The 27,308-nt window shown below is 35.4% G+C and overlaps 1 protein-coding gene and 1 long non-coding RNA gene across 2 annotated transcripts in view; one reads left to right on the top strand and one right to left on the bottom strand.

Moving 5' to 3' along the window:
• The window catches only part of snx25 (sorting nexin 25), a 69,183-nt gene that overhangs the window by 29,374 nt on the left and 12,501 nt on the right, over positions 1-27,308 (bottom strand). The window contains exons 3-7 of the mRNA XM_082176927.1: positions 23,276-23,492; positions 18,236-18,408; positions 10,576-10,762; positions 4,389-4,459; positions 361-551 (exon numbers count right to left, since the gene is read on the bottom strand). Coding sequence (XP_082033053.1) covers positions 361-551; positions 4,389-4,459; positions 10,576-10,762; positions 18,236-18,408; positions 23,276-23,492 — 839 coding nt within the window. The remainder of the gene's footprint in view (positions 1-360; positions 552-4,388; positions 4,460-10,575; positions 10,763-18,235; positions 18,409-23,275; positions 23,493-27,308) is intronic.
• Positions 7,372-27,308, top strand: part of LOC309504204 — a 46,825-nt gene continuing 26,888 nt past the window's right edge. The window contains exons 1-2 of the long non-coding RNA XR_014208014.1: positions 7,372-7,516; positions 9,035-9,642. This is a non-coding gene — a long non-coding RNA (uncharacterized lncRNA). The remainder of the gene's footprint in view (positions 7,517-9,034; positions 9,643-27,308) is intronic.

Genomic DNA, 27,308 nt, shown 5'->3' with positions numbered 1-27,308 from the left:
GATCGTCAACCAGTGGATCTCTGAGCTGAGTGAGTGAGTGGAGGCGGGGCTCATTTGCATATTCATAGAACCACGCATACGGCAAGGGTGTCGAGTTACATTCAAGATATTTTAAGGCATGAAGATTTTTTTTCAAGGAAATTTTTTTTAAATATAGCATTTTGTAATCAAAGATGAGTTTTAAGGGATGAAATGATTGACTACAGGGGGAGTTTAAACAAAGCCCTGACACACACACTCACATTTACAATGGCTGCATAAATGTAATCATGGCAACTAAAGGATGAAGGAAATGATTCATTGATTTTGGATCTCATATGGACTATTAAAGCAGGGTGTGAGTGTGAGACGGTCCTGTACCCGTTGGCTCTGGGGTCCGTCCACTTCGTCCGGGGCCCCGTCCTCCTGCTGCTCGTAGTTCGGGCCCCCGAGGAGCCGGATCCGCTTCTCACACTGCTTCTTGGCCACCGTCAGCTGATTAATGTAGCGCTTCATGTTTCTGGCACGTAACAGGTCGGCCTTCAGCGCGGCGGCTTCTTTACCTTTACTGTCTGCAGAGAGAGAGAGGGAGAGGTAGAGGGAGAGAGGGAGGGACAGGGAGATGGAGAGAGAGAGACAGAGAGAGAGAGAGAGAGAGTTCAGGCATGCAATCATACGGGACAGTTATTGGGCTCTGATGACTGGAGCAGATTATGATGAAAAGCACCAGGACCGGTTTCATTTCCTTCTGCTTCATGTCGCTTACACACAGAGATCAAGCAAGAGCATGAACAAGCCACAAACATCGCTGGACTGGTTTACACTGGCTCATTTTACACCAGACCGATGCCTGAACAAATCTAAAACTTGAAACAAATAACACTGAAAATAAATCTATCAAACAGAATGTAAAGCAGAATAGTTTTGTGTTTGCATGCATGGAAAACTAGGAAGGAAACTTTAAAAATAAGCAAACAATTATCAAATAATTGATTTGAAATACTCTAAAATAATGTTAATTTATTAATTAAAACGTTTAGACATTCAAAAACTAGAATTAAAAACTATAAAACTGCTAATTAAGGAAAATCTGTTTTTTGATTATTAAAAAAAATATATTATTTAATGGCAAAAAAGACCCAGACACTAGAAGAGTGAAGAAAACTAAACGTTAATACATTTAAATTTAATTTTAATGCTTTTTTTAATTAATTTTTTTATTGTTATGTTTCCCTAGTAAACAATGGAAAATTCCATAAAATTGTAGGAAAAAATATATAAACATTTAAAAACTTAAAAACTGTTTAATTTCGGCAAAATCAGCCTCAAATTTGATAACTTTTAATGCCCAAAAAATAAGCACAAAAAACCCCCACACTTGAAGAATGAAGAAGAGGAAGAAAACTTAATGTGAGATCAAATTAAACAAAATCAAATAAATAAATCAAATAATTTCCTTATTAAACATGACGAAACATTCCATAACATTATAGGGGAGAAAAAAAACATTCCTAAACTTTAAAATGGCTTAATATAGGCAAAATCAGTCTATATAAATACATTTTAAAGGCAAAAAATTGCACAAAATAAATATATATTAATTTAATGTTTATTGCTAAAAACAAAATAATGAAAATGACACAAATCAGTTTTTCAAAATATTCTGACATTTTCCAAATTGTGAAAACAGGGTTAAAAACTTGCAAACCCCATTTGCCAAAAAAAATTCAATAATGAATAAATAAATAAAGCAACTGGACATTCATTACATGAGACGTTTTAAAAACAGTGGAAAGTGCATTAGTTGCAAATAATATATTAGCCACAGTTATTTACAGTTTTACAATAACTAATACAGTACTGACTACAATAATGTACAATAGAAGTGTGCCACAGAACTACCCAATACAAACACGCAGCTTATTAGTTTTTTACAGTGTAGACACAAGCTGTTGACTCTCTGTGTCTCTGTGACGTGTGTGTGTGTGTGTGTGTGTGTGTGTGTGTGTGTGTGTGTGTGTGTGTGTGTGTGTGTGTGTGTGTGTGTGTGTGTGTGTGTGTCTGACGCTGTAACCAGCGAGATGATTTATAGATCCGCCATCATTACTGGGCAGCAGGAGACGGAGAACATCAGCGCTGATAAACGGACTCCCCGCCAGCACTGAATAACACCAGCGCTTCCCACCACATGCATACCAGGAGCTTTAATTAATCCAGCACTGGAACCACGGCACGATTAATGAACTTAATCTCCAATCACAGCTGTATAGCAGTGAGCTTTAGCTCATTTAGTCAAAGAAAACCTCCACGATTATATCCAGATATGGTTTATTAGCTGTGTATGATGATATATCTGGGGTGGTAGTGGCGCAGTGGATAAGACACATGCCTTTGGTGTGAGAGACCCGGGTTCGAATCCACTGTGAGACACCAATGTGTCCCTGAGCAAGACACTTAACCCCTAGTTGCTCCAGAGGCGTGCGACCTCTGACATATATAGCAATTGTAAGTCGCTTTGTATAAAAGCGTCAGCTAAATGAATAAATGTAAATGTAAATGTAAATATCTGTGAAGCTGAGGACATATTTATCCCTCTGAGCTCTTGTTCTGATTGGCTGTTCAATGCGACCTCTGAGAATTAAAATCCTAAAGGATCTTTTCTATAAACGGTTTCTTTAAGCAATAAGATGGCACAAATGTCATATTAGATATGATATTATATATATATATATATATATATATATATATATATATATATATATATATATATATATATATATATATATATATATATATATATATAAATTTGATATATTATTTATTTTAAAAAGTAAATACAATGTTTAGCTCCTTTTGTGTGGAACAAAAAAAAAATTATATAAAAAATGTATTAATAAAACAAAAAAATAATAATTAATAATACAACTTTTTTCCTGAGTAAAGAAATTGAAGATTGCATAAAATTGTAAGAGAAAAAAATATTTTAAAAAAATAAAATTTTATAGAAAAATTAAAACAAATAAATAAATAAATATTTTGTAAACACAACTGAAGATTACATAAAATTGTAAGAAACAATGTAATAAATAAATTTTCCTTAGCAAGCACATATTGAATATTCCAAAATATTGTAAAAAATAAAATAAACGGAACAAAAAAACTAAACTAACAAAATTAAAAACTAAACAAAATAATATAAACAAATAAATAAACAAACAAACAAATAAAACCTGTTCCTTAGGAAACACAAATAAAAGAAAACCAGAAAAGAAAAGAAAAGTGAAAGAATATTTATTTATTAAACAAATAATGAATAAGTGAAACTGTTTCCTTAGTAAAAACACAATGAAACATTTCTTTCTTTTTTTTTTCAATAAAATAAAACGAAAATAAAACGAATATAAAACATTTAAAAAAAAGAAGATGATAATTAATAAAACAATCAATCAATAAAAATGATGGAAATATAAGTTTATCGATACAAATGAACATTAAGTGGCAAATTAGCTCGCACCTAAAGAGACTAAATCTGCAATCCAGCTGCCCTTTTTTTTCCATAAAAAAAAATAAATAAAAATTAAGTATTGAATTTGATCTCCTGAGATCGACAAACAAACTTTCACAAGGTTTAGCACGACCTTTCACTGACCCTTTACTAGAAACAGACTCTTAAAGTGACTTATTTTACACTCTTTTGATACAAAATTTGAGAATGTAATTCAGTAATTTCTGTAGGCATCAGCTGATGTGTTTCACAGGTATATGTCATCGCCGTCTGGATCCGGATCGACTCGCATCGGTTTCAGAGCAATTACCCGACGGCCAATCACAGAGCTGCATAACAGCTCACGAAACACCAGAGCAAAGACACTGGGTTATCACATGGCTTTATTACATCTCTGATTTAGACCCTGCCTCGACTGATGGCACGTTTCATTCTCTTAGATGCTCTCAGAGGACCATTAGACTCATTAAGGGAAGATCAGATCATTAAGGGAAATTAGAGAACGAAGCGAATCATTAGATTCAAATGTAGAAACACGAGAAATGTGACCCTGGACAAATGTGTCACATGGGTCAATTTTTGGAAATTGAGAATTATACATCATATGAAAGCTGAATAAATAAGCTTTCCATTGATGTATGGTTTGTTATGATATGACAATATTTGGCTGAGATACAACTATTGAAAATCTGGAATCTGAGGATGTAAAAAAATCGAAACTTGATCTTTCCTTAATATCCTAATGATTTTTGGCATAAAAGAAAAATCGATAATTTTGACCCATACAATGTATTGTTTACAATATACCCGTGCGACTCGAGACTGGTGACGTGATCCAGGGTCACGTATGAAACCCTAAATAAGGAGTGATATGATTGGCAGATGTGTCTGAAGGTCATCTTACCTTTCTGTCTCTTCAGTTGTGGGATACTGCTGATTGTGGTCGCCTGAATGATCTCCACAACTATCTGATACCTGCCATAACACAAAACAAGAGCAAAGTGACTCTCTTCAGTGTGTAATGTTGCCGTTTAAACATGAAAAATCTCTGCAAAGTCACACAGTTCTTCTCTATATCAGTGTCAGTGTTTCTGAACTCCTGAAACGCCTCCATTGTAGTCTTGAGTTTCTTCCGGGAACGAACACGTCACAAAATTCCTCATTATAATAATTCATGCGCAGAATAAAGGGGCGGGGCCTGGTTGAGTTAGTTAGTAGTGTGTTAAACTGGCGGTTATGGTAAGGGGCGGGACATTTCCCAAACACACTCGAAGCGCTCGACCAATCACAACACACTGCTCCAGCCGACCAATCAGAGCACAGTGTGGTTTTCAGAAGGAGGGGCTTCATAGAGACAGGAACTAAACAGAGCGTTAAATAAATAAATAAAAGTGAGATCAATAGTACTTACAGTGAGTATTAACCATAAGTAATGAGTAATAGTGATGCTTGACTGGTTAAACTGGTGAACTAAAACTGGAATTTTTCATTTTGACTCTCACATGATGGTCGCCATAAAACAACATCATAAACTTATTATACAAACAATTACGCAAGATGATTATATTCATGCATATTTAGATTTTTGTGAAATTACATGCATATATTCAGTGTTGTTATTGATACTAAAACTAATAAAAGTTGTTTTTGGTCATTGAAAATAAGCTGAAATAAAACAAAATATAAGATGAATAACTTGACAACTAATTGATATAAGTTTGTTTACATACTAAAATTGCTAAAACTTAAAAGTTTAAGCTATAAAGATATAACAAAAGCACATAACAAAATGACTAAAGAAAACTAAAATCAAAGTGAAATATAAATATAAAATATGATCAAATACTATAATATTATTATATCAATAACACTAAAATAGCACTGCATTTATCAGCCCCTAATCTAGTTATGAGCTTTTACAGATGAGTAACAAAAAAGCCTCAAATTACAACAAAACAAGAAAATTCTGACTTTCTGCAGAATAAAACTTCCACTAAACAACATCTCAGCCATTGAAGTTTCATTGAGGAATTCCTCAGAGGAACAATATTCACACTAAATTAATGAAATGTAAAATAAGCGAACTTTTTATTTTATTACAAACACTTATCAAAAACATTAAAGGCCCTATTTTAACGATCTAAGCTCATGGTCTAAAGCGCACCAAGTTCACTTAGGGCATGTCCGAATCCACTTTAGCTAGTTAAACGACGGAACAAATGGTCGGTGCTCCCGGCGCATGGTCTAAAAGGTTGTCCCTATTCTCTTAATGAGTAATGGGTGTGTTTTGGGATTTACGTGCGTTAAACTAATCAGAGTCTCATCTCCCATTCCCTTTAAATGCCAGTTGCGCTCGTGCCACGGCGGATTCACTATTCACATGACGGAATCTGATAGTGGAAAGACCGAACGCGCCTCCAGAGCGCAAACGGATCCGCTCATGCGCGAGGTAAAAGAGCGCAAGCAGAACATCTACGGGACAAGCCGGATTCACCATATCTTTATGTACACAATAATAATCTTTTACATTGTAATCCTTTTATTTTAAATATTTGGCATGTGTGTGTGCTGCTGTGCGTCCCTGTGTGTGTAATAATCAGAGTGTGTGTGTGTGTAATAAGCAGAGTGTACGCGCGTTGTGGATCCGCCTATAAGCGCACATTACTAACACGCTCTTTAAATAACAAAAAAATGATATTGCGCCATTGACTTTAGAGCAGAGTTCAGTCGGTCAATGGCTCAGACTATTTCTGTTCCTCAAAATAGCAACGCTCCAACAATGCGCCAGAACACACACTCGTTCTCAGACCAGCAGCTCATGGGTGCACAAATGGGCGCAAATGCATTTGCTATTTAAACAACATGACGCAGGACGTGAAAATGATAACTGCGTCAGGCTGGAACTAGCAAAACACACTTGTGTCGCGCCTGGCGCTGTATTGTGCTGGGTGTAAGATAGGGTCCTAAACCTTAAAGTCCCCCTGCAGTCAATAAACTCATCTTTGATAATCAAAATGACATATTTTAACTTTTTCCTGTAAAAAATAATTTCTTCATGCCTTAAAATAGCTTGAATGTAGCTCGACACCCTTGCTAAACAACATGAAAGGCAACTGTGTCACCCAGCAACATCCTCATTACCTCACGTTCTGTTCCTGGTGTGAAATGAGATGCTCCAGTTATAGAAGCTGAACAAAACATGCTTTCTGCCTTTCAGCTCTCACACAAAGACTGCGTAACCCTGTGAGCCCATTTATAAAAACATCCTCTTCGGCTGATAAGACGCTCAGTTTTAGACCTCATGTCCTACATGTCAATGCAACTGAAAATAAAAACCCCAAGAGGCTTATAGCCATCATTTAAACAAAGGTCTCAGATAAATTGTAAAGTCGACAGACTAACAGCTTCTGGCTGACAGTAGTATCAGATATCATATGTTTTAATAATAATAATAATGAGTTATTCATAAACATTCTCACAAGCAGATTTAGATATTAAGGGTCAAGTTTCTCATTTAAATAATGAATATGCAGAAAGGGGCGGGGCCTGGTTGTAGTGTGTTGAAATTGGCGGCTATCGAAACATATTATAAAAACAATTATGTAAGATGATTTTATTCATGCTTATTTAGATTTTTGTGAATTACATGCATTTATTCAGTATTGTTATTGATACTGAAACTAATAAAAAAAAGTTGTTTATGGTCATTGAAATTAAGCTGAAATAAAAGAATATATAAATATAAGATGGAAAAACTTAACAACTAACTGATATAAATAAGTTTGTTTACATACTAAAATGAAGCTATATAGAAATAACAAAAGCACACAACAAAATTACTAAAACAAACAAGTGAAAACTGAACTGATAATTCAAAATATTAAAATAGCACTGCATTTATCAGCTCCTAATCTACTTATAAGCTTTTACGGTTGAGTAACAAACATTAACAAAACAGCCTTTTGTGTCCCTCATTAACATAATGACTTTGACAAGAGAAGTTTGGTCAACCCTGTTATTTCTGAAAGCGTAGTTATATCCCAATTAGGGGTGACCCCGAATAGTCGAAGATTCGATGCTTCGATAGGAGGAGCCTGATTCGACTACCGATCTCACGGTGGAATCTTCGCAGAGGTGTTATGAAACGAGGATCATGCCACTTTGGCTATATGAGGGCGCTCAATGTCTGATTTCACATAGAACTACCGGTTTTCTGTCAATACGTTAATATTCAGCCTATTATGATGATGCTGTATATAAAAATGTGCAAAGAAAGAAGCTTTTAATAAATATTTTTTAACGTGCGTGAATAAATCCAAACACCCCGTGACAGATTTAAGTTTCACTTTCAATCCGTGACCGACAGAGGAGCGTCTTGGCGGCAAGGATTTAAATCTTTAACAATGTCTGGGATAAGAAAATCTAAAGTGTGGATGTACACCATCAGAAAGGATATTCTCCAAGGCTGGATTTAGCATCAGGAAAACCATGATCACACTTCTGCCGGCCAACGTTAACATGTTGGTTTTCACACGGGACATTCTAAAATGCTTAACGTGAAAAAAGCTTTTAAAACGCTTAAAAGGCACTTTAACGTGGCTTAATGTACACAGTACACACTTTATTAAGAAACCATGCTATGTGCAGATAAGCAGAGGAACCCAGAATATGAACGCAATGCGTTCCTCCTATAGTAAAGCGTTTCCATATTTTAATTGAACTATTTTAGGAGATTAAGTCGTTAAACGTTTCTCACGTTAAGTGTTTTAGAATGTATTTTATCCGCGCGCACAATTTGAAAAGACTCCAACGGACACAGACAGCGTGAACGACTGGATTGGTTCTCTCGATCAGGTATAGGGTACAAGTGATTTCAAAACTTTTCAGCCGGTTCTAATTAGATTTTTGGATGCTGTGAACATTTTAAGCTAAAAAGACTGTCTCTCCAGTTTAGCATTTATTGTTGTTTCTGCAGTTAAAAAGACAAAGTAGAAAATTCTGGCTACTATCGTTATTTTAATAATTTCTTTATTTTAATTTTATTTATTGATCTGTCAGGGTTATCTAATCTAACTATTTGTGGCTTGTGTTTTGAATATATGTTCCCCTGCACTTTAGGGATTTTGCACACATTTGCTCCTCATCCTGTGACTTGATTCTGATTTATTTTGTATTTTTATTTACGGTATTAGAAATGTATATTCTGTTCTAATTTAATTTAGTAAATTAATTGTTTATTTTTTCGGCGCATCGATGTTGTGCTGTAGGCTGTCCTGCTCGCACAGGTAATTTAGCCGATTTAATTTGATTTGCATGTCAAAAAATGCAAATCTGCAGTGTGGCCTTTCTGGAGTTATTTATGTTATTTCTTAGTTTTATTGATCCAAAATGTTTTTATACATTTTCTTCTATATCTTTGTGTGATTTTCTGTACATCGCGGCTTTGAAATGTTAAAGCCCCGCCCCCATACACATGATTCGACTATTAGTCGACTATAGGCAAGACTTGACGATTCTGATTCGACTATGAAAATCCATAGTCGGGGACAGCCCTAATCCCAATACAGCATTAGCTAAACCTTAGTACGTTTAGCTTGAATAAAGACTGATAACGGTGAGGATTTGCGCAAACTTTAATTAATTCAACACAGTTTAATGGGTTTCTCCTCCAAGCCTCGCTAGGCTTCAGACTCCTTTAAAAACCACCACAATCAAACCCTGACATGTAGAAACATGTCCAACACACATCAAGAAAACTATGATCACAATGCTTTTTATTTCCGTTCCCGCCTGTCGCTTCCAGATCCATCATCGTCCTCTACGCCTGTGGATCAATACGAGTTTCTCCGAGCCTTTAAATGCCAGATAACTCATCCAGAGCGGAACAAACCTCAGATGACAAACGACTTCTCCGATACGACAACAGACGCCAGCGCCGACTTCCAGTTCACCTATTTAAAGAGTGATTTGTCTGAGGTGAAGGCAACAGAAATTGCTTTCCAACAGGACTATTTTTATACTGAAGTAAATTGGTTTGGAAGTGGCGAAATGGCCAAAATCCAGACAGCTTTAGTGAGTCACCCGATAACTCTGACTGGAGCTTTCAGAAAAACATCATATTAAAGAGCAAAGTCTTGATTTTGTTGCTACTAGAACAGGTTTTCTTGCTTGAATGTTGATTATTTTCCTCATATTCTCCATTGTTGCGGCTCCTCTCGAAACAGATTCATTAAAAGAAGTTATTACTCCACCACGTGCGTGAGTGACATCATTAACCAACGTGGTTAAACGACAGATTTGCGGCAATTCGGTTTCAGGAAAGAGTCTGACTAGCTAGTTAATTTCTTCACCGATGCGTCGTACTATACTAGTGAAGCAGCGAGTTACGGCGTTATACGGGAAATACACCCCTGATTAGTTCCTGTCTCTATGAAGCCCCTCCTTCTGAAAAGCACATTGAAGAGCGTTTTTGAAGCCCAAAGTGGACGGAGCCGGCCGTCGCCATCTTGGCAGCGTCACTCCCGAATAAACATAAATGTGCAGCGAGGCGGATTAGCTGAGGTGACGTGACGCTAACAGACAAACGGCTAGTAGTGACATCAGCGGCAATCCACCTGTCACTCAAGTGGCCACGCCCTTAATTATGCACAACTTTAAGGCTTAATATCATTTAAACGGATGAGTTATAAAATAATTCACCCCCCTCACAGTCGTCATGAAGGGCAACATTAGCTTTATAGACCAAAACCACTTTTTGTACCAGACTGTAAACATGTTTTTCTGCTGTAAAGTTGGGCATTTTAACATGGGGGTTTATGGGATTGACTCTCTTCTGCAACCGGTCTCTAGTGGCCAGTGGATGAACTGCAGTTTAAGTCTCTTCAGTGTTGAATCATGAGAGGTTGCCGCTTGGTTTTAACACACTACTAACTAACTCAACCAGGCCTCACCCCTTTATTCTGCGTATTAATTATTTAAATGAGGAATATTGTGACGTGTTCGTTCCCGGAAGTGTACAGGATTTATGCAAATCCCTAACGCTAAGTATGTGCAATAATAGCAAACAGTGAAAGCAGAGTGATGTTCGGTACCTGAGCTGTTTGAGGAACTGTATGTCTGAGCTGCTGCTGATGAGTTTGATGAACTCCTCGTAGGACGGCGCGTACGTGTACGCTTTCTTATGATGCTCGTTCACCTGCTCTCTGTGCTCTAACTGAGCTAGCAGCATGCGGTTAATGTAGTCCGGATCGCTTAACACGTCCACCAGCGGCTTCAGCACTGCAGAGACAAACAGAGAGAGAGAAAGTAGTAGTGTTGAGCCGGCAGCTGTTTTAAAGGGATAGTTTGCCAAATAATGAAAACTATTGCATGATTTACTCATCCTGAAATCATCCTAGGTGTGTATGACATTCTTCTTTCAGACGAATACAATCAGAGTTATATTAAAAAACGTCCTGGCTCTTCCAAGCTTTATAATGGCAGTGAATGGGTTTTTGTTTTTGGAAGTCCATCAAAGTGCATCTATTCATGATCAAAGTGCATCTATTCATGATTAAAGTGCATCTATCCATCATAAAAGTGCATCTATCCATCATAAAAGTGCATCTTTCCATCATAAAAGTGCATCTATCCATCATAAAAGTGCATCTATCCATCATAAAAGTGCATCTATCCATCATAAAAGTGCATCTTTCCATCATAAAAGTGCATCTATCCATCATAAAAGTGCATCTATCCATCATAAAAGTGCATCTATCCATCATAAAAGTGCATCTATCCATCATAAAAGTGCATCTTTCCATCATAAAAATGCATCTATCCATCATAAAAGTGCATCTATCCATCATAAAAGTGCATCTTTCCATCATAAAAGTGCATCTTTCCATCATAAAAGTGCATCTATTCATGAAGTGCGGATAGATGCATTTTCTGACAGATAGATGCACTTCAATCATGAATAGATGCACTTTGATGCACTCAAAAACCCATTCACTTGGAAGAGCAAGGAAGTTTTTTAACATAACTCTGATTGTATTCGTCTGAAAGAATTATGTCATATACACCTAGGATGACTTCAGGGTGAGTATATCAAGGGCTAATTTTCATTTTTTGGTGAACTATCCCTTTAAGGCACTGAAGGCTATTCCAGCATAATTATATTGCCTTTTACACTTCACAGACGACAAACTGCTCATAATTGAATTCCAAGTGGTTAACTACAGTTAAGCAAAACCCTTGTGAAAAGGTGGCTAGTGCTGCACAAAAAGTCGCTTATTTTAAATATTTATATAAAAATATTTATATTTATATTAAAAAAGTAGCTAAAAAGCTGCATTAACATTTTTAAATATATAATATTGTTCATTTTTTCAATCAAAACATTTTACAAAATCTCAATCAGGGTGGCAGCATTATGTGAACATTCACATTTACACAAAATCAAACCACTAAAAAAATAACAATTTAAATAAACTTCATTACATTTTACATAACAGAGTAGAAAATTTCCAGATAAAAAAAAAATTGAAATAAAGAAAAAAATTTTTTTAATCATTTTGATTTGTGAAAATGCAGTCATCTGCACATAAGTGTTATTTTAGTTTTTATTATTGTTTTATTAAAATTTTATTAGCTTTTATATTTATATTTTTAATTTCCATGTTAATTTTAGTTTAACTTTTAGTCATTTCGTTTTGCTTTTGTCATTTTATTCGTTTTTATATTTATTTCAGTATTAGCTTTAATTGGTTTTCTTTTTTTCCTTTTAGTGCTTCAACTTAATATTATTTTAGTTTAATGCAAAGGCAAAATTGCTCATGTTTTCTTCAGTTTAAGTTTTTCCAACTAATATTAATATTTTTTTTATTTCAGCTTTATTTCAATAAACAGAAATGTTTTAATAGTTTTAGTTAACGATAATAACCCTGCCACACACTCAAATGAATCAGTGAATCATTTGAACTGTCAGAATAAATGATTCATTAAAAGCAATAATACTTCCCAACTCTATATACAACATGCATGCATTTGATTATGTGAAAACAGTGAAAAATCGTATTTATATATTGCTTATACGTTGCTTAAGACCCACCTTAACTAAAGGCACCGGCTTGGGCCCGTTATCGCTGCTCGCAGCTATATATTTTATTTGAGTTTTGATACTGTGACATTGTCTACTGTGTTTTTTTATTTTTATTTATTTGTTTGTGTATCCTGACATTGTTAAGCACTTTGATCAACTGTGGTTGTAATTAAATGTGCTATACAAATAAATTTGAACTTGAATTTGAATAAATTTGATTAAAATTGACTATTTACCCAATGCAGCATTTGCTTAAAGCATTGCTTGGCAACATGTCAAAATCTACCGGAATCAATCCTCCCATGCATTTCACTAATGTGACAGATATGAAGTTTCTGCCAATAAAAAGCTTCACATCAGTCTTTTATCAAGGTTTCCTTTCAATGCCTTAGAAGTTTTGGAACAGAGCTAATGATAATGCGTATAAAATCAAACTGATCAGGCTTTTGTCAACCTCTCCTCCGTCTCGCCAGTCTGAGAACGCAGATGTGAACACTTCCCCCAGTATAACCACAGGAAAACAGGTTAAGTGAATCTAGCAGCTGCATCCTGAAGCAGCGGCACAGAAACTGGTATTTTTAAAGACACTAATCTTAAAAAGTTGTCATGAAACGGAAGTTGCGCTCATCTTTTCTTCACTGTTGATTTGAGACGTACTGTATATCCGAGTGAAACGGCTTCTTAAACAAGAACAAATGTAGGGCGGCGCTTGATTTTGTCCGTGGAAGGTTATGCAGATCAGAGACAAACAAGCTTCACCGCTTTAAGCATGAAACTGCTGGTAAAGGAAATCACTTAATCATAATTTTATGCCCCTATTATGTATTTTAAAGGCTCCTAATGTTATTTTAGAGTCTCCTACAACAGGTTTACATTCATCTAAGGTCAAAAGCACTTTAATGTCCTCATAATCTCCAGTGCAGCATCAGCTCTTTTCTCACAGTGTCTGAAACGCTTCAGTCTCTCTAAGCCCCGCCTCTCTGAGAGCTGCTCTGCTCTGATTGGTCAGAAAGCAAACGCTCATTATCATATCTGAATCTCAGCTCTTGATCTCAGTGATACGAACAGTAACGATGGCGTGGGTTTTACCGTATCAATCTCAGAAAACAGCGTCTTCTCCACATGAACAACACCAACCAAACTCTTCCAGTCTCAAGCCCCGTTCACACCGCCAGCAACTTTGTCGCTGTATGTCGCTAGTCTCTGTCGCTCTAATGTTATCGGTGGACTGCCCATGGTCTGGCCATATCTATACAAGTGATACATACAACTATATCATTTTAATTTGACTAGGAATTAGGCTCAAAAGAAACAGTATGCTGTTGGGAGAGTGTTTCTATATTACCACAGCAGTGTTCAGTGGATTAAATAATTTACTAGATTAACGATCGATCAATCAACACTCATACTGTCATAAATCACTAAAACGTCATTCGAATTTGACAAATAATCAATTTTCTTGTCCCTAATAGTGAACATAATGTGGGGGAAACTGTAAAATGAACTGCAGCAGAGCTAAACTTGCATCATAAAATTATAATTATGCATCTCGAACTATAAATGTATGAATTAAACTCTCTGAGACTGTCGACAGTTTCTTTTCCATGCATCATTTTATTATATCCATGTATGTGGTTACAGTCAAATCATATAAAACAGTGAAATCGTCCTCGAATCACTCCACTGAAAATCTTCTTTCCTATTGGTTGTCGCTCGTGAAAATCGATTCTCATTTGCATAAAGTTGAAATTTCTGAACTTTTGTCACGTCTCACGTCGTTTGACATGCCCACATTCTGTCGCCAATGGTTACTGTCGCTTGTGTCGCCGGAAGTCGCCAGTGCTCCATTGAAATGAATGGGATCGTGTCGCTGCGTGTCGCTGGCAGTGTGAACGGGGCTTCAGATAAACTACAGTGTTTGAGGGTGGGGCTAAGAGATGCTGTTTAGCCAATCAAGACCACAGGCTGGCATTATGCAAATTAGTTACACACCTATATAGGAAGTGAGACTGGAATTACTGACGACTCGTTTCAGTTCAGAATCACTTCTTTCTTTTAGGACACAATAACTCCATTTACCTTTTACATTCTCGCATGAAAGGAAATTAAAATAAAAAAAGCAGCATAATGGGGCAACTTTAATATCCTGCAGTAATCCATCATTTCTCAGTCATCAGCCTCAGTCTCTCTCCAGAAGCCTGTCTGTCCGTCTGTCTCCAATAATAGATGTAATTAGTAATTTCATGGCAAATCAAAGGCAATTACAATCACACATCTGGTGCTTATAGAAAAGATCCTGGAATCAATTTTGTGATTTGTAAAAAAAAAAAAAAAAGTAATGTTTCATGAGTTCTTACACAAGGGCAGCATTGAACGAACACATCTGACAATCAGCTCGAATCCAATTCAATTGTGCAGTCGAGACACTGAAGCCCGAGCCAGAAACAAGACTTTCCTCAAATCTAATTCTCAAGCTATGATACGGTCAGTGAATGAAAGCTTTTGTTCTGTGAGAGGAGGATTTATCATGAGCACCAAATCTCATTCTGATCCATGAAAGCAAATCATTTCTACTTGTCAAAGTCGTCTTGTACTGCTTTCAGCCGTGTTATAGAAATATCTTCTTCATTAAACCACATCAGGGGAAAGTTATGACAAGCTAAAGCTAATCTGTGTGTGAGAAATATCGTTTTCTTGCATCCTGAAAGAATTGATGCTAATACGGATCCTGTGATGAACAGAAAGTCCAAAGAAACAGCATTTATTTGAAATTGAAATATCTTGTAATGTACTATAATATGCCTGTATAGCTCAAACCATGCTGAGGTTATTGGTTCAACTCCCAGGAAATGCATGAACTAATCGTAAGTCGCTTTTGATTAAAGTGTCTGCCAAATGCATTAAAGTAAATGTAATAAACTGGTGTCATTAAACAATGAAAGCTAACAGCACACAGGACGTTCAATGGCAGATCTGTCTTGCATTCATTGATTATAAATGTGATGTTTTGAAGATTTTTATGCAAATTCTGACTGACTTCTACCTGAGAATATTTTCACTACCACATTGTTTAAAAACAGCCAATGACCAGTGCCGATTATATCCTGTCAATCAAAAGGGTGCGGAAAAACATGTCCGACTGCAGGAAATCTCTAGTGTTGAATTTCGGGCGAGTTAATGCGACAATAACGCATTAAAGCTGCAATATGTAATTTTTATCGCCGCTAGCGGTCGCTAACCTCTTACAATAACAAAGGTGTCAGTTGATGACGCATAAGCGGAATTATGGAACTTTTCGTCATGCCGATGGATCTAATAATGTTTATTGATGAGTGAATACACTGATGTGTTTAACATGACTGTGGAATGAAGCGGCGCGAGTGCTAATGAGAGACAGATCTCAGCGTCACACGCGAGTCCCGCGGATATAAAGGAATGAGGACATTTAATCCTACCGAACTAACTTACCCGCTAGTGCTGAATAACACTCACACAGGGCAGTTTATTAGACGAATGAAACTTATGAGGGAACGCAGCGCTGTTTCACTCGCTCTACACTATCACACTAAACTGCATTTGAGTGTGTTAAAGTTATAATGTTATTCTGTGTGTTAGTTTGTCTGTATGAGACTAGCAGTGAGCGAGATCAGTAGTAGCAGTGGAAGTTAGCCGCGGACGCTAGCTCTCGGCATCTCGAAAACACCACGCTGATATTGATCCTTGTTTTAGTTCTCCTTTTGTCCAAAAGTCTGCTTGCCATGATCCATAATGTTTGAACGAAACAACAACAGCGTGAGCGCGCCGCTAGACGTGACGCAGTTGTCCACGTCTGTTGCCATGGTTACCATGGGAGTACGAGCGGAAACCAGGGATAACGCGGATATTACGTCATTGACAGGCGACACTGAACATGGACGAGCCATTATTTAAAACTGGAATTTCTCTGAAATTAAAAATCTTTGGGAACTTTTGGGATATAGTAAGTGCACAACTGCGTGTAGTTTTTTGGATATTTGGATACTTTATTACAAAAATCGTTCATATTGTAGCTTTAACAGTTAGAAACTACATTAAAGCCGGCTCTATTTGACACTATGAATCACCCGTAGCTCAAGCCCGGGTTGCCAGATCTGCAGTTTTTCCCGATACTAAACACTATTTGTAGCGCCTCTCATACAGTAATGGCATATAGCTCTGTGCTGTGTTACTTCTAAAAAGAAACATTGTCATTTCAAATTCTGTCCATTTTATCACGAAACTCAAGCAATAAATGACGTTTTGAAGCTCTTAAATGTGACGTTAGATCGCAGTAGCTGCGCTTTTCTTCCACTTTAATACGAATTTTATATCTCGAAAAACATGCATTAATATCAGAAGGAAAGTTGAAAGAGACAGTACAACTTACTGAAATCTGTATCATGTAATCTCTCAATCGTGGAAATATATCAAAAAAACTTGCTTGTAATCACTTAATGTTGCATTTACCTCAGGAAAGGCATCCGTTTGTTAGTTAGCTATTAAAAAAAACACTAGAGAGGAGCTTATTTACTGTTAATTATACATGTATGTTTGAATAAATTAGCCATGAAGACAAGTGCTTATGAAAACTACCTTAAATGTGCAACCGAGTTGTATACAAACATTTAAGCTTTTATTTGGGTGTAATTTTTATATCTATTATTCATAATATGTATATATATTTTTTTTATATCATTTATAAAATAAATAGCGGTTTTAATATAATACAGCTACTGTTAATTGCAATCAATATTACAGTGTACCAAATGTACAGTTTGCATAAGAAAAAAACTAACTATATAAATATAAGTGCGCAATAAAGGTACGAGAGGCTAGTGCTGTATCGTGAATAAGTCATGGATGAAGGGTGTTGTTGGGCACGATGCCAGGTGGAGTTATTCACGACACAGCTCTAGCCTCGAGTACCTTATTGCTTTTATAAAACGGTTACCATACAATACAAATATTAAAGCCAAAAAATATGCATCAATGCAACTTTCATGAAGTAAAATTACTAAAAGCCTTCCTTCCGCTGGGAAAAATAGTCCCTGACTGTGAACAGCAGCAGAAGTTACACACATTATTTCACCGTTAGATGGCGGCAAACACTGTCTTTATGAGTGAGTCAGTCAGTAGAGAAGACTTTTATATTGAAAGGACTGAAACTTGTTGTGAACACGGAGAAGAAAGACGCAACTGACAAATGACTAGCGTGTCAGGACACAGAAAACCCCTGAACTGTTAAAAGGACAAGCTATCGCAGCGGACATTCAAACGGATATTTTATTACGAATACAGGACTGAGCTGAAGGAAGATGCTAAATCTACTGTAAATGCAGGAACACTCGCTTAATCTCTCACAATACTCTACTCTAGCTTTAATGAACAATATCAGTGAGAACAAACATGTGTTTACGTTGCTAAGAGTGGTTGCTAGGGGTGTTGTGTAGTGATGCACAGATCCGTTGGGTGAAGCGGTCACGGCCCTGTTTTATCGTGAATAAAACTCAGCTATTGACCAATCAGAATCAAGGACTGGAACTAACTGTTTTATAATTCTGAATAATCGGCTATCGGTGATAGATGTCATATGGTGCATCTCTTCTGACGAGCACAAAATAAGCTCAGAGCGTGTAGGATTTCCAGGTCACCTTTAGTAGCGACGACCTCCACCAGCAGGAGGCGCAGGCTGCGGGATCGGGCGTCCCGCACGGGGAGCAGGCGAAGCATTAGCAGACGAGCACAGCAGCGCAGGAAACGCAACTCCTCATCAGGACTCATCAGACACGCGTGTAGTGGGAACGCACGAGGATCTTCCTCCAGCCTGGACACACACACACACACACCCACACACAGAGAGACACGGTCTATTATAAATATAACAATCATGACAATGAAGCAGTAATTCAGATCTATATGATATATATGAAATTATATATGATATGATATATGATACTGTATGTGATATGAGATATGACATGAGACACAATATGAGATATATGATATATGATATAAGATATATGAGACATGATATGAGACATGATATGAGACATGATATGATATATGATATGAGATATATGAGACATGATATGAGATATGATATGATATATGAGATATATGAGACATGACATTAAATGAGATATGATATAATATGAGATATGATATACAATATGATAGATATACGACATGATATATATTATTTTCTTTATTTTTCTTCTGTATCTATATGCAAAACAATCATGCCAATCAAGCAAAAAATTTATAACATTTTAAAAATCTAATTATATATAATATAATATTATATTTTATTATATTATAGGTTTTACATATATCTCTTTTTTTAATTTTTATTTTTTATTTTTTTAGATAATATGCAATATGCTTCTTCAGCAATATGCAAAACAATCAAGCCAATAAATCACTTTTATTTTATTTAAAAAGCAAAAAAATTATTATTATTGTTTTGTTTATTTTATTTTTCATTCTAAATATATTTAATTGTAATATATTCTATATTATATTATAGGTTTTATGTTATTTTAATTTTATACTTTTTTTTTTCTTCTTCTTTGGCAATGTCCAAAACAATCATGCCAATAAAGCACTCTGAAGAAATTAAACTGCAAGAGAAAGAAAATAATATCTTGTTTGTTTAATTTATTTAGAGATATGATATTCAATGCAATCACACTATTAAAGCATTTAAAATGTAGGAAAGGTAAGAGATCACATCAGAAGGTGAAATCATATATGAAGAGGGAAATATTACAAAACTAGACAGACAGATGAGAGGAAGAAGAAGAGAAGCAACAGAGGACGTCTGTCCACTCAGCTAATGAGCTGTGCAGATCGATCGCTGAGACACACACACACACACACACACACACACACACGGCGGGCAGATATGCTCAATACTGCACCCACATCCATCACACACACACACACACACACACACACACACGACGGGCAGATATGCTCATTATTACTATATCCACATCCATCACACACACACACTGAGAGAGTGTGTAAGAATGTGTGTAATGGAATAATGCAGACAAGTGTGTACGTGTGTGTGATGTTTTATGTAAAACAACGGGTCACATTACAGGATGGAGCTTTAAATATTAATAAATTAATTTTTGTGTGTGTGTGAGTGTGTGTATTAATCATTTGGCTTCCTTTCCACCAACAATCCAGAAATTTCCTGGATTTCAACAAGCACAAAGGTTTTACATTCTTGTGATTTTCCCACTGATAGTTTGTTTTTTAATAACTCGCTGTTATTAAAGTAAAGAAGAAAAAGGCTATCGCTCGGGTAATCCAGATTACAGCGTTTGGATGTTTAAAGAAATCCCAATAAACACTCTTCAGTTTCGGTGGGTCTTTAAAGAGAGAAACACACACAGTATTCAGAAGATTGAGGTCAGTAAGAGTGTGAATGTCTGAGAAAGAGTCTCTTCTGCTCACCAAAGATGCATTTATGTGACCAAAAATACAGTAAAAACAGTGAAATATTATTATAATGTAAATCAGCTGTTTTCTATGTGAATATATAGTAAAGTGTAATTTATTCCTGTGATCAAAGCTGAATTTTCAGCATCATTACTCCGGTCTTCAGTGTCACATGATCCTTCACAAATCATTCTAATATGATGATTTGATGCAGGGGTTTTCAACTGGTTCTGTGCCAGGGACCACCATTCTGACTAACAAGTAATCGGCGGCCCACTATTGTGTGTGTCTGTGTGTGTAGTGTGTGGATTCCTTTGTCAGATAGCACAGTCAGACGTCGAATTGAGGAAATGGCATTTAAAAAAAAATTTTGTCATGTCATTTTGCTGTGTTCTGAACCTATTCACGGCTCCATCAACATTTCATGCCAAATCGCTATATTTCCTTGTTTAAAATGTTCTGCAAGATGCAGTTTCTTTCCAATCCGTGATAAGCGCCCAAACCTATTTTTAGCCTAAACGCGATACATCCTCTTGACTAATCAGAATTGTCTCTCTCTCTCGCTCTCTCACCCTCAAATCACTCACGCGTATCGCGCCAGACGCTCAATTTGCCTCATTCGCGCTAAACGCGCCGCGCTAAACGCCTCATTCACGCTGCAGGACCTCCAGATGCGCGTAAACGCGTCTTTACATTGACTTGACATGAAAATCACTTGCGCCAGACGCTCTATTCGCGTTTGGTGTGAACGCTACTCACTCACTCACTCACTCACACAAGGTCATGTTGTGATTTGTTTTATGTAAAGCGGACAATGGTTCTACTTTTTATGGGTTCGACACTTTACTGAATGCCAATGTATTTATTACTGTCTGACTTGCCTTTTTTTTAAGACAAACTTTTTTTTAATGGAAAAAAAGTGATTTTAATAGTGAAATTACGTAGGCTGGAATGCATGTCACGGACCACATGCAATGCCACCGCGGACCACCAGGGGGCCGCGGACCACCGGTTGAAAACCCCTGATTTGATGATCAAGAAACATTTATGATTATTTATCAGTGTTGAAAACAGTTTCATATTTTTGTGGAAACTGTGATATATTTAATTTTTCAGGATTCTTTGATAAATAGAAAGTTCAAAAGAACAGCATTTATTTGAAAAATAATCTTTTGTAACATTATAAATGTCTTTACTGTCACTTTTGATCAATTTAACGCACCCTCGCTATTCATAAATGCGAGTATTCATTTCTTTCACAAAAAAGGGAAAAAAGAAAATCTCACTGACCTCTCAAACATGAACCCCAACCTTTCAAACGTGACATCCATGTCTTACACAGACTCAGATTATTTTATTTAGTGCCATTGTCAGCATTCAAAGCTATTTCCATGTTAAAAATGTAATTACAAAAATACAAATATCATATAAATACAATAAAAACCAAATAAACAAAAACAGCAAGTCATAATATACAAGATTTTTTAAATTAATTTTAAAAATCTTGTATAATATGACAATAACAATAACGTTACAATAATAACTTTTTAATTTCATAATTATGTTTCTACTTCAATACATTTTTTGAAATATGAACATTTAAACGGTGGTTTAATAACTTGTTCATGATGGATTTACTCAAACATATATTAAATATTGAAGGACAGGTTAAGTTAAAGTAATATGTAATATAGTGCATATTTTAGATCTTCTCTAGAGTTATTTTTCCAGCTAACTATCGAGTTGATGGTCTTTGAAAGGCTTTTCTGAGAAAAAATAAGACGTTTATTGTTTTCTTGGCATCTTTCGGCGGTTGAAATAAAATATAATTAAAATATAATATTATAAATATAAAAAAAATTAAAAAATAATATAGTTTATTAAAATATAATAAAAAATAAAAATATAATATAAAATAAAAATAAGATGTTTATTGTTTTCTTGGCATCTTTCAGCGGTTGAAATAAAATATAATTAAAATATAATAATTAAAATATAATATTATAAAAATAAAAATAATATAATTTATTAAAATATAATAAAAAAATTAAAATATATAATATAAAGATACAGAATCACTTCCTGAAATCAATCACGCCTCATCATGTGATCCGTCAATCAGCGTTTCAACCGCCGAAAGATGCCAAGAAAACAATAAACATCTTATTTTTATTTTATATTATATTTTTATTTTTTATTATATTTTAATAAACTATATTATTTTTTTATTTTTTTTATATTTATAATATTATATTTTAATTATATTTTATTTCAACCGCCGAAAGATGCCAAGAAAACAATAAACATCTTATTTTTATTTTTTATTATATTTTAATAAACTATATTATATATATATTTTTTTTATATTTATAATATTATATTTTAATTATATTTTATTTCAACCGCCGAAAGATGCCAAGAAAACAATAAACGTCTTATTTTTTCTCAGAAAAGCCTTTCAAAGACCATCAACTCGATAGTTAGCTGGAAAAATAACTCTAGAGAAGATCTAAAATATGCACTATATTACATATTACTTTAACTTAACCTGTCCTTCAATATTTAATATATGTTTGAGTGAATCCGTCATGAACAAGTTATTAAACCACCGTTTAAATGTTCATATTTTTAAAAATGTATTGAAGTAGAAACATAATTCTGAAATAAAAAAGTTATTATTGTAACGTTATTGTTATAAAAACTGCCTAATGTGAGATTTAAATGTATACAGATCAGTTGTTATTATAATTTTTACCTTTAATATTACAATAATGTACCAGATGACAGGGTTCATAGTTCAAATTGATTTGTTCCTTAAGAAAAAATATTAAATATAGCCTATATCTCAGGTACATGTACTATACCTGAAATTGTGTATACATTTACATACATACATACATATATATATACACACACACACACACACACACACACACACACATATATATATATATATGCCATTGAGATTACTGGGAAAAAGTGTCCCAATCAACCTAATTTCACCCTATTTGCATAAATATAATATATATAAATCTCCAAATGAATCGAGATTGGAACTGAATTGCAAGTTTGTAAATCGAATAGTGATATTTGAGTTAATTCCCTGCCCTAATGTTCAGTCATATTGAGATTTGCAAAAGATAATCATACATGCTGAAAACAAACCAGTTCACAGAATCTGCCGGTTCACCTTCCTCAAATGATAATGTACATTTTGCAAACAATGTTGTGCGTCTCACCGTGTGTTAGCCGCTTTGAGGTCGCAGAAGTGTGTGTGGAGGGTCTTGACCGTGTCGTTACACACCAGGTTGACCACGTCCACCTCGGAGAGACGCATTCGCAGCTGTTTGGTCATTTCCCAGAAGTCCTCCGACAGCATCTGGTACAGCTGGCCCTCATCTCGGCTCAGCGGGACGTACCACGACAGGATATAGTCCCGATAGCTGTAGTCAAACACTGCAAAGAAAGAGAGACAGTTGTTACTGGTTTATATAGCAATTCTTTTGTACTGATATTCACAACCATATTAAAAATCATAATAATTTTTCGGACAAAACGCTCATCATTTTGCAAAATTGCAAAAGTAAAATATTTTTTATAGACTAAAATTGTATGCAATTTCAGTCAGAAATGAATTTTTTATTTTTATTTAACAATATTAAAATATTATGCATATATATATATATATATATATATGCATAACATTTTAATATTGTTAAATTTTGTAAAAATATAATCATTATATATATATATATATATATATATATATATATATATATATATGCATTATATTTGTACAAAATTCTAAAATATATATTTTTACATTTTTATATATATATATATATTTTTTTTTTTACTTAATATTTTTACAAAATTCAAAAATATAAAAAATATACTTTTTATATAGAATTATATGCTCGAAATTTAAGTTGGGCGGGGCTTGATTTTGTCTGTGTGGAATTGATTGGATGGTTGTGGTTTGCTATTGGCTGATCTCATGTGATTGACAGGCTGCCCCGCCCACATCATCAGAGAAGAGAAGAGATGCTGCGAGAGGAACTTATTCTGATTCAAGATTATTAAAACAATAATGATATGCACCGATCAATCATTTATACTGTAATAAACACTGCAATATTCCATCAGGGATATTTTTGAGCCACTTCTCAAACACTTCGAGACGCCATACACACACACACACACACACACACACAACAGCAGATGGCATGAATGTGATGCCACTACCAGAGGATTACCAACGACTGCAGACTACAGTCCTCTTATGACACTCGAATCCACACACACACACACACACACACGAGCAGATCGAGAGTGACAGTGACGCCTTTGTGCAGCAGTTTCTGAACGCTTGGTTTGAAGGCATTTTTCCTCCCGGCTATTTATAGTCACAGTGACCTCATAAAATGTGCTGACTTTCCCCAGCTGAGCAACAGGAAGTGATGCGGAACCCGTTCCCATGCCGTTTCCTTCAGACGCCTTCCTCTTCTCAAGTGACACGGCAGAAAATACGCAAGACTGAGAACTCGAGCAATTCTGTCACACTGTCGACTGCAAGAAAAGACCATTTATAGTACATAAAATAATAATAATAAAAAATAATAATAGAAATATATAATAAAATAAATAAATATAACAGATAAAAATAAAAGTACAAAATAATACAAATAAAAAAACTTGCTGCAAAGATGCTAGGTTGCTCGTGAAAATGTATCATAAATCAGATTACACAGGTTTGGTAATAGCAAATATTTCTTCAACAAGATGATATTTCAGATTGAAGGACTAAAACAAAAGCCTGAACAAAAACTGGAGGAAAATGTACCAAAAGTTTATATTCCTCCAGTGACCAAACATCACGAACGAGTCACTGAACCCCAGAACCAGATCAGTCCGATTGTGAATCATTAAGAACTGCATTGTGAACTGAATCAACCGATTCACTTAAAAGATCGGACTCAATTTGATTCGAACAATGATTCATTCTTTGTAATTGAATGGAAAAGTGCAACAACAAGATAACATGATAGAACTTTAGCTTTTCCTTTTGTGTTCTGCAGAACTTTATGTAATTCTAGAATGTCACGAGGGCGAGGAAATAATGACAGTTTTCATTTTTGTATGAACTACTATGAACACTTTTATGCATGAGCAATGGGGTTCAAGTGACTCTTGCTTTGGCAAACATCACTAATGAGGATGAAATTACATCTAATCATCTCAATTCATAAGTCTGACACCCAGCTGTGCTCAGATACAGGAGGGAGTGTCAGACTCTTCAGTTCTCTGAGTCAGAATGAAAGATCAGAAACAGCTTCAGTGAGTTTCACTCATTCGGTTTAACAAGACCTGTGATTCATGAGTCACTGAGACCTGCTACAGACTCAGTGCTGTTTTATACACTCATCCTGTCAGGAGAGAGCGAACGAGACAGACACTGATTACTCAGGTGCTCTTTTGAGTTGGACCAGTATGCAGTCACCTAGCAACCACCCGAAAACGCCTAGCAACGCCCTAGCAACCACCCAGAACACCCTAGCAACTGCACAGCAACACTTTTAAAACCTCTGAGAACTTGAGGGTGGGCTCTTTTGACTTGGACTAGTATGCAATCACCTAGCAACCACCCGAAAACGCCTAGCAACACCCTAGCAACTGCACAGCACACTTTTAAAACCTCTGAGAACTTGAGGGTGGGCTCTTTTGACTTGGACTAGTATGCAGTCACCTAGCAACCACCCAAAAATGCCTAGCAACGCCCTAGCAACCACAGAGAACACCCTAGCGACTGCACAGCAACACATTTAAAACCTCTGAGAACTTAAGGGTGGGCTCTTTTGATTTGGACTAGTATTAAATTACCTAACAACCACTCTGAACACCCTAAAATCCTTAGAAACTGCCTAGCAACACCCTAGCAACCACGAGAACACCCTAGCCACTGCACAGCAACACTTTTAAAACCTCTGAGAAATTTAGTGTGGGCACTTTTGATTTGGACTAGTATTCAATCACCTAGCAACCACTCTAAATAGCCTAAAATCCTTAGAAAATGCCTAGTAACACCCTAGCAACCACATAGAACACCCTAACAATTGTCTGTTTTTTCACATAAAGCTATTGAATGACTTCAGTAGATTTGGAATATAATGCATGAGACATATGGACTTCTTTTATGGTGAGATTTTCTCTTGGTGGACAATAAAACAGGCAAAAAAGCACAGACATTTAAGGAAGGATGTACAAAACGAAAAAAAAAAAACTAGTTATCATTCTAGTCTTAACGCCACATATCGCAGACCAGGGTAATTATCATTAACTAAAACTATTTTTAAAAAATGTGTACATTAAAATAAAGCTGAAATCAAAAAAAAAAATATTAGTTGAAAAACTTAAACTAAACGAAAATCCCCAATGTTGCCTTGACAATAAACTGAAATAAGTTTGTTTTGAAGCTCTACTGGAAATAAATAAATAACTAAAATGAACTAAAACTAAAACTGAAATAAAAATAGCAATATTTAAAAATAATAATAATAATAAATAATAATGATAAAAAAAATTATGAAAAAAAATTCAAAATATTAATACAATTATAATAAAATTTCAATAAAAATTTCAAAAACACTGCCAAAGACCTTTAAGACATGAAAATTAAATGAGTTATAAATCTTCCTCTGGTCATCCAATGAAAATGTCCCACAAATCTCAACCGCTGACCTTTAAACTTGAGTATAACTCCACGTTTTACACTCAATAACGTCTATCATAAGACTGCTATTGTGGTTTCGCTGATCAAGGACTAAACAACCGTGAACTAAATCTCAATAAATAAATAAATAAATAATGAGACAGTTGAGTCATTCAGGTTGTTCACAGGAAGCACAGCTTTGCTATAAATACAACATGAGAGAAACAGTGTCGTTAATTATTTAAAGCTCGAATCAATGTGGTCCAGAAAACAACAAACCACTACAGACATAAAGCATCCATTTTCATTCTCGGTCTAGATTCTCTTTTGGTCCGTTTATCAGATTCTGACAAGCACATATGAGTCAAACTGGATCCCAAACACACTGTTTGTTTACGCCGCGTGACGTTAGTGCTGATGAGATTTTGTCATCTGTGCGTAAAAATAAAAAAGCACCCAGCAGGGAGTCTGATAACAACCAGTGCTTGCACTGCAGACGTGTTCATTATCACATCATCACCAAAACATGCTGGAGAGTCCGGTCCACAGACAACAGAGACCCG

The sequence above is a fragment of the Leuciscus leuciscus genome, assembly GCF_965113295.1.
Source record: "Leuciscus leuciscus genome assembly, chromosome: 8".
NCBI lineage: Eukaryota > Metazoa > Chordata > Actinopteri > Cypriniformes > Leuciscidae > Leuciscus > Leuciscus leuciscus.
This window is presented reverse-complemented; position numbering and strand designations above follow the sequence as displayed.